The following is a 12,012-nucleotide window of genomic DNA, read 5'->3' as shown; positions in this document are numbered from 1 at the left end:
AGGATGAGAAAGCGCAGCTGGTAATGGTGCATCAGTACTTTGAAAATGAGTATTAAAACAGCTCTGAATATTCAGAATTGATATGCATCAAATCATCAAGTACCTGCATCTGCCCTGCGCCCTTAACAACCACTGCCCAAAACCAGCAGCTGGAGCATGCAAGACCTCCGACAACACACAAGAATGGTGAAATAAGAACTGCTGTTTGCAAAAACCATCATCACTGTGGCCTCAATATGAACATCATAATCTTTCAAACCTGTACTACTAGTTAGACGATTCCTAATAAATATTACGGACAGCAAAAGCATGCAATTCCCCACATCTCATCTTTACAGTATCGTATCATTAACTCACGCTAGGTGAATTAAGTAACAAAGACGTTACAGGTTATTTCGTGGGTCAGGTGATCTAATTGTACTCTTCCCTAATGTTAGGTTCCATTTGGCGTAAACTATAACTGTAACCCGTAACAGCTTCCTGAAAACACGTACGTATTTCCCTCTGAACACCAGCACTAGGCCAATGTTCCTTTTTCTATCTGAATCGATCTGTTCTGCGTCTTTGTCTACCGTCTTGCTTAATGAGCTGCTCCGAAACCAGCTGTCCGCTAAAAGTCAAGCAACACCGCGAGACGAGTCCAGACGTGACACGCCGTCAGCCCTCATGTTTACAGCTGCTCTCCGCATCTTGTTAACTGCGCATTTTGTTTCGCACCTACAGCAAATGGACTGCGATAAGGCGTGCCCTCAAATGGAGCGCCGCGTGATTTACGCACATCCATCTAAGGTTGATTCCACTCAGGAAATGTCAATCAGATGAGCCACCCACATTAACGTTCAATTCACACCCATGTAGTTATTCAGCTCTAAACTGGCATTTACTATTAAATGCAGCATTGCTGTTAATTCACAAGATCAAATGGCGGAGCGCTATTAAGGAATGCGATTGGAGAGGGTCGCTGCACGGGGGGTGTTAAGTGATGGAGCCGATGACGCCGCAGCCCCTTTGAGTGCCGTGACCTTTTCTATTTCACAGCTGATCAGCGGCGACCTTTAGCAGCCAGTTAGATTCCTCCTCCAGCTCAAGCCTTTCACAGAAACACAGCAGCACGGCCATACGAGTCGGCAGGTATATGAAGAGCCCCACAAACCTATCAGGTGCCATTAGAGTGACATTAAATAAAAGCAGAACACGAACTAAAACTAGGACTGGGCAGAAATGCGGTAAGTACACAGAAATGCACAGATGGTACAAATGTAGACGATAGAATGCAGAAATAGTCTACATCAAGTTCCAAATAATAATAATAATAATAATAATAATAAATCATCATCATCATATAGAGTGTAACGCATTTCATTTGTAAAATTTTACATTAACTAGTTTATCCAAACATTGTAATTATGACAGAATTATGTAATAAGTAAAACAAAAAACATAAATTACTATAAAATGATCAATGTTGTTATTAACTGAAACGTAACACTTTCTGAATAAATACATTCATTACTTAATTTTATATTAGTAAAATTACAAATACTTATGACCTGATTTTAATAATTCATCCTTCGAGCACTTATTTTGGCAGAAAAGTGCAAGGAGACTTTTAATTGTCTGTGATAAGATTACAAATTCTTCTCATTACAATTCTGCATTAAATCTTTTAATTTGTTACACATTATCAGTAATTATGACATAGTTTTATATAAAACAAAATTGAATAAAAAATAATAATAAAAAAATAAAATATTAATTTTAAATGAAAAAATGTTAAATGCTGGCGAAACTGAAAAGAAATAAATTGAAGATGAAGTACTAAAATCACTAAAACTGAAATAAAAAATAAAGCTGAACAGAAACGTCCACAAAAAAATGGAAATTATAATTACATAGTCACTGCATAATTATGTCATAAATAAAACAAAAATCATAAATTACTATAAAAGTACCAATGTTGTTTTTAACTAAAACTGTAGATGAAGTTACTTTAGATGATTTTAGTAAGATGAAGTACTAAAATCATTAAAAAATATAATAATTAATTAAAGCTTATTAGAAATATTTTTTAAAATGTTTAAAAAATAAAAATAAGCATTAACATTAAAAAAAAAAAAAAAACATTAAAACAATATTTAAATGAAAAACACAAAAATAAAAACTACTTTAAAAATATTAATAAATACTATATAGCATACAAATAATACTAAAATAATTATTTTAATTTAAAATTGCTTGAGATACATTTAATATATGGGATTTTGGAACTGAAGAGGACCGGTTTAGGTTATCAATGAAAATAAAAATGAAAACATATTAAAAAATAAATAAATAAATAAAATGACTAGTTTTAAATAAAATTTTAAATTGGACTTAAATAAATTGAGATTTACTTAAGATTATGTTTAACAAGTGATATTAAATTAGTAATTCAAGCAATTGGCTTTTAAAGATGACGGTCTTAACATAAAAGATGATGTCTAAACATAAAAATAAAGACAAATTGTTAAATGAAATATACAAAAAATTGAGTAAAATAAAAAAAAGGATACAAAAAAATATATATAATACTGTAACACCAGCAGATAATGGGGACCAACAACAAAAACACAACATATTCTGTAATCCAACTATGCTGAAAGCCATATAGAATAAAATCCTAAATCAGCTTCAGGACAGATTGCTGTTGCGGGTAAAATTAAAATGCAGATACATTAAGGTCAATCAGCAAAAGAAAAAAAAAAGTACTTCGGTGCAGCCATTAAGAGAGCTGAGTGTTTTAACCATCATTTGCATAACCTTTCAAGCACTTCAGTCAGGTGATGTAATATTTGCATAAAGTTTACAGTCATTAATTTCTTCACTTAGTCAAGATAACCGTACTTTAGTCAAGATAACCGTCAGCCAAAGCAAAGATATCCCGGCATACCTCTGTGCTCCCTGAGTGGATGGCTTTGTCCACGTTTAGCAGTGATTGATCCTCCGCTTGACACACAAAATTTGACCACAACGCGCAGCTTTGATGAGCCCAGCACTGACCTGCAAACACAAGGAAGGTGGACGAGGAATCAGAAGATGGTATGGGACCTTTAAAGGTGAATGTCATCTTTTATTTATGCCTTTTCAATCTTATATTCTTTCATCTGTAATACACAATACATTCTGCCTAAGCTCTCATCATCTGTTTCACAGAAGTCACACAGGTTTGAAATGATCCCTTTACCAGCACGGTAAAGACAGTTACTGGCAGAACAGCCATTCGAGTTCATTTTACTGGACTAACAATTTCAGTTCCTTACCTCAGATGAGTGTGATGTGTCTGACTACGCTGTCTAGTTTCAGGCTGCTTCTTTACAAAAGCCTTCAGGCAGCGTTTTTTACCTTTAACTTTTAATCATTTTCTGTATAATCATTGGAAAAATCATTTGAAGATATTAAAATGGATTTCAACAGCTTGATATGAGAGAGACAATCTTTGTTTCTTCATAGAAATTGCATTCTCTTTTGTTATTACTTACTAGAAATACTCTAAATTACAGTCTAGGCAACATCTTTTCTATAGTTAGCTTTTCTCTGTCTGCCTTGGTAAAGTTTTTAACAAGTTTTTACCCGACTCATCAAAGAATGTTCGGACGTCAATGCCGTCCGGCAGGCCGACGTGGCGGAGCTCGTCCCAGAATCTGCCTCCTCCTTCCTCGGGCCCGACACTGCAGGACAAAGACAGACTGATTAGAGTTCAGTCTTAAAGCAAGAAATCCTCAGAAAACAGTCAAAAATACAGTGTATATGTCATCTATTTGAAATATAATATCTTTTTAATCCAAACTGATTATATTTCCCATCAAACGGTTCAAATTTACAACACCGACAGCAACAAAAGCAGCAGACAGGATGAATGAAAAAGCAAATTCACTTTCTGACAGTAGATGGCGCTTTTGTACAAGCAGAAATATAGCCCATGAAAAAAAATGTCTCATCTTAAAACGCCCTTCTCAGTACAAAGAAGCATTTATGTAAACAAGCTCTCAAAATGACTTGTCTGGATGATGTGGGTTTTGGGATCTCATAGGGGCAAATACATTTGCATATGGGCCCCGCCCACTAGCATTCAGTCACTTAACAGACACTTAACCTGAGACCGGTTTACACCAGACGCAAGCACTGTGTCGCATCATGTCAAAAGCAAACAGAACCCATTATAAATCACTGATGTAGTATACACTACATACAATATGTACATAGAATTTCTAATGTATTTCATGCACTTGAGGTTCTCCCGATGGCAGGATAAATGGAAGAGTAAAGCAGCATCTGGTTTAAACAGCATGTTAGCATCTTTACAGCTTTCAGAAGGATCCCAGCATCAGGAACAAGTGGATGGTTTATTAGTAACGGTGTCCCAGATACCGCTGGAGGATTATATGTTTGTTTGGAGCATTTTATGACAATGTCTTGTAAATGTGGCAGAGTGTAATGGAAAATTTGCAAAGAAACAAAGCAGCCAGCTGACAATGTATCAATATTTCTGACAACAGCTACATTTCAAATCCTAAGTAAACAATTTCATAATACTTTGCCTTTGAATAACAGGTTTTTTATCAATGTTTTTAAAACACTTAAGGTCTGCAATTTTTGGATGCATTTTTTCTTTTTCTTTTTTTTTTTTCCATATTCGTCATCCTTTCCTATCAAAATGCTTGCTACGAATGCAAAATGCAGAAAATCGAAACTGATACAATTTTGTTTATGATGTACGAAAGTTTCGGGGCAGTGCGTAATGTGATTGACACAATGTGAAGTAGTATTTATCTTTTAACGTGTAAAACTTTCAGAAATTTGGACTTAGTGTGCAAAGACCTTTACTCACATGCAATAACATTGATACTATTTCCCATGCAATTTTGTTAATAAGAACAGCGGCTGTTTTATTGACAAGCCTTAAGTGAGACAGCCCCCTAAAACAGAACACAGGGTCAGAATGAGAGTTGAAAATAATATTTTTTAATGAATAAATTACTTTGTGCCAAAAAAAAAAAAAAAAAAAATTTACAATTAATTTAAAATAAAAGAAATCCATGTCAGGATCCCTTTAGTATACAGGTATGTTGACCAAGATTTCAGACCAGTGAGATTTCACTGTGGGCTAATTAGCATGATGCAACTAAAATAGAAACCATTAAAGCCCCCAAGAAATCAAAATTGAAGTATGAATTTTACAAAATTAGCATGAATTAGGAATGCAACAATACAGTTAGTCCACGGTTCAATACGTACCTCGGTTTTTAACCACGGTTTTCGGCTCGGTTCTGGAATCTTGCCACTTCAGTGTGGGTTTTTTTTTTTTTTTGGAACAAATTAACAAAATACTCCCGTAAACCTCTGTACACTAGAAAAGCGTGGTTTAATATATGTCTGCTTCATTTTTCTTTTGAAAGAGGTATTATTTTTTCGATTTTTATGCAAAATAGAATGGGTTTCATTCATACTGGACGCCAGAGGGCGCCCTCGTGCAAAAAAAAACACATATGCGTCAAAGAAGTAGCACTGAGTATGTCCGTTCCAGCTTCTCTAATATTGATAAAAACATTGTAACTGATTAAAAACAAGAAATAACGTTACACATTTTGAATGACAAAATGTAAGGACAACAAACGCTCGTCTGCAATAATATATGGTTTATCTGTGCTCTTCAAGCCATCTCGTGTATTTTCATAAGCCATTGCTAATCGACATACATTGAATATGAGTATAGAATTTATCGTCTGCCTCATTCTGTGATAATAATCCACATCAGATCACACAAGGAAGTTATTTCAAACACTCGACTGATGTTGTGAATTAAAAACAAGTCATAATGCTTTTTACAAAAACTTTTGTTTTTATAAGTTTTGTTGGACAACAGGTTTAGAAAGGCTTATCATTGCATGTCATTAGAATGGAAGATGCTCTGCATGTGTTGCTTTTTCAGATATAAATGGGGAAGCGTTTCCTCATTTCAGCACGTGAAATCGCGGGCACACATACAGCAAATTCTGAGAGAAATAAAACTAGGAAGTTATTTAAATGCAAAACCGAAAAACCGCAATTCACAAGCGTGTATTGAACTGTGGATGTCGTACCGAACGGTTCGATATTATATTGAGTATTGTGACATCCCTAGTATGAATATGTTAGCCTTAAAGGAGTAGTTCACTTCCAGAACAAAAATTTACAGATAATCTACAGATAATCATTTTTTTCAATGTCGTTTTTTGAGGAAAACATTTCAGGAAATATAGCTGCAAGCAGCGATGACGGGCCCTCGCCGCCAGCGCATCCGCAAACCTGGTGCCATCAGAAGAACGGTGCCCTGTGGGCACATGCATTAACAGTATCCCTGTACCAGTTTGGATTGAAGGGTTACAGCAATGAAAGGGTTAAAATCAAAGTGCTTTTAAGTCATTCTGACACAATGAGACTGAGATGGGATTAGAGTTAAAAAGATTCCTTATCCTATGAGGTCATCTTGTGTTCATCCTTGGTATTACAGTCTTCATCTGCCAGTTTACAAGTGTGATATTTTAAATGTTTCTGCGGTCTCTGAAAACATGATAAACACATTTCCTAAGAATGACTTGTTTTTCATATGTAAAAAGTTGTGAAGAGTTAGGATAATGCACACAGCCACTCAACTACCCCCAGTCACACTTACACACATACACAGACTTAAGCCCATCCCCCGACACAGAGTTAGAGTGAGAGAGTTAGAGTGAGAGCAGATGTTGAATAGTTTTTTAATTTTCTATTTTTTGTAGACTATTTTATATTGATGGAAGTAAGCATTTATTTCTCAGAATGAGTAGTTCTATGTATGTAAAAATGTTTGAAATGTTTGGATGCTGCATTTTAAAATTACGGTCATGTTTTTTTACTGCTAATTTAATAAATCACCATAAATCAACCGTTCAAGATATCCCAAATCTGCTCACAATTTAACATCTTCAATATGTTGGCATCATGTTGACAAAGTTAGGTGTATATTCATTGTTTTTTGTAGGAGTAGTATTCATTCATTCACAGCTATATTTTTCCAAAAATCCACATTCAAATCAAAATAGCGGACTTCCTGTTGGTCGCAGCTAATGGATGTAAATTAGAAAGTTGTCCGGCTTGATGAGAACAATATACATGCCGAGTTTGGTGTCTGTAGCTTAAACTAACCCCCCCCCCACTTTTGACAAAAGGTGGCGCTATAGAGTGCCTCCTCCACGCCCATTTATGAGCCTTTGCCAGTGTCTAACTATCATTAATACTGATGTATGTGTTGAGTTTCATGAAAGTCTAAGCTTATTAAGTGACCCAAAAGCACAGGAAACAAATGTTAACGTTTGACATGTTGCCATGGCAACAGCATTTAATGTATCAACGACCCCTTTACAGATTCTCATTGGCCGTGTTTTGACATTATTCTGATGAAGTTTGAAGCAAATCGGGTAAAATTAACCATGTGATATCAAAGCACTTTTAAAAGAGACACACTTCCTGTTGCCAGTTGGTGGCGCTATAACTTTGACTCCTAATAGTCACATCTATGTGATCGGCATCATACAACGAACAAACCGCTGAAGTTTCATCCGAATCAGACAATGTGTGCAATAGTTATTAGCCATTTCCTGTTTCTCATTTCTGGCCATAATTTTAACGCCTCGCCACGGCAAAAGCGTTCAAGATATCAAAAATCCCCTCACAATTTTTGATCCCCAATGTCTTGAGATCAGGTTGACCGAGTTTGGTGGCAATTGGGTAAAAAACCTAGGACTAGTATATCAAATTCCAGAGCATGCATTTTTGACAAAACCCAGAATAACCAACTTCCTGTTGGGATTAGCTAATGACATAGAGTGCGAAAGTTGTTCAACTTGATGAGTTCTATATGTGTACCGAGTTTCATATGTGTACGTGCAAGTATGTGTGCTACATGACCCTCCAAATTCCAGGGGGCGCTGTAGAGTCCCCTTGCCACGCCCATGTATCAGTCTCTGCCCGGCCCTAATGGACGCAGATTCCAAGGTGTGTGCCAGTTTTTGAGCATGTTAAGGGCCCCAAAACCCCCCAAAACCTTGAACAAAAAAAAGTCGTAATAATAATAATAATAATAATCCTTATAAAAACAATAGGGCCTTCGCCCTTTTAGGGCTCGGGCCCTAATTATCTCCATATAGTGGACTTCAATGGTGACCGCAATTAGAACATCCAAAATGGAGTTTAAATGCAGCTTCAAAGGGCTCTAAACGATCCCAGCCAAGGAGTAAAGGTCTTATCTAGTGAAATGATCTGCCATTTTCAAAAAAAAAAAAAAAAATGTATATACTTTTTAACCTCAAATGCTCGTATTGTCTAGCTCTGCGATGCACATGCACACTCCGGGTCATTACAGTTAGGGTATGTCGAAAAACTCCCATCTCATTTTCTCCTCCAACTTCAATACTATCCTACATCGCTGCAAAAAGTACCGACCCAGTGTTTACAAAGTGAACATGCAAAGGAGGTCAAACGCCCTTTACAAAAAAAGGTAAAACAGTCAACTTTGTGAAATATAAGATGACGTACAGGTCTGGGGGAGGGGCCAGCATGTTAATTGCGTTATTTTAATATTTTAATCACGTTATCTTTTCATAATTAATTATCTAATTAATTAGGTTAATGCATTAAACTGACAGCCCTAATAAAAAGATTAAGCATTATATCAGAAGTAATGAGGACTGTAATAATAGTGCAACCACACTGCCACAGAAAACAAGTAACACAACATCAGAGATGCAATTTTCCAAAATATGTTGCCACTGAATGTAGAACACTTACAGAACCTTTCAATGGTCTGGCACCAGCATATTCGCAAAATATGCTACAATGTCAGACTGCCAAATATCAAATTAGATCACCCAACTGCATCCAAGTCCAATTAATCCCTAAATAAATGGTCTCTGGTTGCTCTGCCTTTAAATTTCTGCTCTTATAATGGAATAAACAGTGCAAAACACAGAAATTGGTCATCTGTGTCTCTGCATCAGATTTCATTAATTAATATACAAATATTACAAAATATTTTTACTAACATCTAAAATACTTTGGCTGGATAAGTAACAGTCACCTTGGTTATTTTAGTTGAATAAAACTAAAACACAAACAAACCAATAAATAAACAAGCAGAAACAAATAAAATACATACTATCTGAAAAAAACAAAATTTTAATTTAGCTTGGTGTACTAAACATATTTAAAAAAAAACATTAAATACTTACTGTGTATACATTTTTCAACATAACATTGAAACAATTTATAATTTTTTTGTAATGCCTATTCAAAGATTATTCATCCGTAATGTATATAAAATTGTGCATGTCTATAAATAATCTACATTTAGGTTTTTTACTAATTTTAATGATATATGCGAAAGTGCACTTGATTCGATCTTAATTAATAAGTACATATCGTGTACTAAATTCAATTAAAATGTTTCCCAGCCCTAATTTCTACAGAGCTTATTTAACAGACTGAGATGAATGTGTACATGCTCTCTAACTGCTGGCCCTCTATCACGAGGCACCGGCACCAGGAGAGTGTTAATTTATTCTTGACATTCAGGCACTGGAGGGGTTTGACTCACAGCCATTTTAATTTAGGTGTGGGGGGGTTGTGTGGGATGGTGCTGATTGATTAACCACTTACACAGAAATGACTCATCGTAAATACATCATGGGACAAAAATGCATCCATCACAGCCCAGTGCATCTCATTACACCCCTCCTCTATCCACCTGCTGGGACGGCTGACATATACGAGGGGTCAGCGGTGATTTCAAACGCAGCGTGCGCTGCTGACTGACATTCTGAGTAATCCCACGATAATAGACGGGGATGACACGAAATATAATTTCTGAGAACAACGTGCCGTATTATTTCACCCAGTACTACTCATACTGTACAAACAAATGGGGTTTCATTCTATTTTGCATAACCTAACAAAGCACTTAAATGATGCACACTAGCCAACAATCATGGAAACCAACACAAACAAACATATTTCAACTAATGACAGTATATAGCTACCGTGTAGTGATGAAAAAGGTGCTTCATGCAACCTGCTACATTTTTTTCTTTATATGACAGCGAATGTTGGGATGCGCCAATATTAGAATTCAGGCCAATACTGATATGTCAATAATTATTTTAATGTTATGGTTGACAAATTAACAGTTTTACAATTCTTTTTTTCTCTAAATAAATGTAAAATTGCACACTAACAACTTAAACATATTTTTAAATGCTACAATAGCCTTCATAGTATTATAATGTACAGAATGAAAAATTAATATTGAGAATCTTGAGATATTTAATTTGCTACAGATTAAATTTAAAAGATTGTTTTGAATATGAACTTTGAGTGTAAGATGGCAGTAAAAGCAATCTTTATGTAAAAACAAGGAAAATGAGCATTACCAATTAAATATTTCATATGGGCTGATACTGATAAATAAACCAAGAAAAAAAAAAAAAAAACGTTGACCAATAATTGATATGGAATCAACTGTACATGAATGTCTTAAATAAGTTAATATATATTTTAATAAAAAGTTCATAAATATTTACCAAATATACAAATATAAAAATAAAATTATATTTAATATAATATAATAATTATAAATAATAATAATTAAAACACACACACTAATAGTAATCTAATAGTAATACACACTATTTATATATTTATATATGAACTATTTATCACAAGGTTAATAACTATAATAATTAGTTTACCTTAAGAAAGTGTGGAAGACAAAAAAAAAAATAACTGTCATAAAAATAAAGTCTTAAATGGAAATAATAAAAAAGATTTAAAATAATAAATAATAAATAAAATAATGAAAAGTTTTTATTTTCTAATAGAATTTTTGGTAACACTTTACAATAAGGTTTCATTAGTTAACTACTTTAGTTAACATGACCTAGGAATGAACAACAGTTCTACAGCATTTATTAATCTTAGTTCATTTCAACATTTACTAATGCATTATTAAAATCATAAGTTGTGTTTGTTAACACTGGTTGATACACTGTGAATTAACATGAACTAACAATGAACGACTAGTTTTATTAACTAGCGTTAACAATGATTAATAAATACTCTAATAAACGTCTTGTGCATTGTTTGTTCATGTTAGGTAATTCATTAAATGAGACCTTATTGTAAAGTGTTACCAAATTTTCTTTTGATTTTGGGATGAACTATTTATCATAAGGTTATAATGCTTATTTCCCAAAAGAAAAAACAGGGGCCAAAAATGCAGTTAACTGTCAAAAAGAGTGTCATTTAAAAAAAAATATTTAAAAAATATGGCTCAATTTAATTAAAAAAAAAGGTGCCTAACAATTGCATAGGATGCAATATTTTCTAACTAATATTATAAACCTGCGTTAATTTTCTAACATGCTGCTGCAAATGAACCAAACCTCCATACACTGTCTTAAAATCGTCTTTTTCCCCTATCGTGTCTCACTACTCTACATTCAGACCTGCTGCTCTATAGTGTGGCCCACAGATGACAAAGCTCAGCAGGGCTGGCGGAGCGCCAACATCAGACTGGCAGCACATTACGTCACACGGGCCCCTGGGAGACGGCTGATTGGCTCCAAAGAGCCAAGACAAATTAGGCAGCTGTGCGAGAGAGCAGGGAGAGGGCCCTTTGTTGGGCTGAGCACACGCTGGGGCCGGCGTCTCACATCTCGCTCTGTGACTCCCAATAGCTGCAGGGTAATGATCAGCTCGGGGAGATCGCTCGCAGAGAGCCACATATGAAAAGCAAACAGCCAACAGCCATGTGCGTGATCACACCTTTGTGAATGAAGACCAGGCCATAGAATTTACATCTATCTGGTTATTTAACATGTAAACGGCATCGCTATAGCATTTCTCCATTAAATGTAGTTCAAACATGGCATTTGTCTACTGATTGTACATAAAATACACAAAATA

At 35.0% G+C, this 12,012-nt stretch overlaps 1 protein-coding gene across 11 annotated transcripts in view; it reads right to left on the bottom strand.

The window, feature by feature from the left end:
* kmt2cb (lysine (K)-specific methyltransferase 2Cb) overlaps positions 1–12,012 on the bottom strand; it is a 141,085-nt gene that overhangs the window by 85,216 nt on the left and 43,857 nt on the right. For all 11 annotated transcript variants that reach the window (XM_051138075.1, XM_051138114.1, XM_051138096.1 and 8 more), the window contains exons 6-7: positions 3,610–3,707; positions 2,930–3,039 (exon numbers count right to left, since the gene is read on the bottom strand). In XM_051138075.1, the coding sequence (XP_050994032.1) occupies positions 2,930–3,039; positions 3,610–3,707 (208 nt within the window). The remainder of the gene's footprint in view (positions 1–2,929; positions 3,040–3,609; positions 3,708–12,012) is intronic.

The sequence above is a fragment of the Labeo rohita genome, chromosome 2, assembly GCF_022985175.1.
Source record: "Labeo rohita strain BAU-BD-2019 chromosome 2, IGBB_LRoh.1.0, whole genome shotgun sequence".
NCBI lineage: Eukaryota > Metazoa > Chordata > Actinopteri > Cypriniformes > Cyprinidae > Labeo > Labeo rohita.
This window is presented reverse-complemented; position numbering and strand designations above follow the sequence as displayed.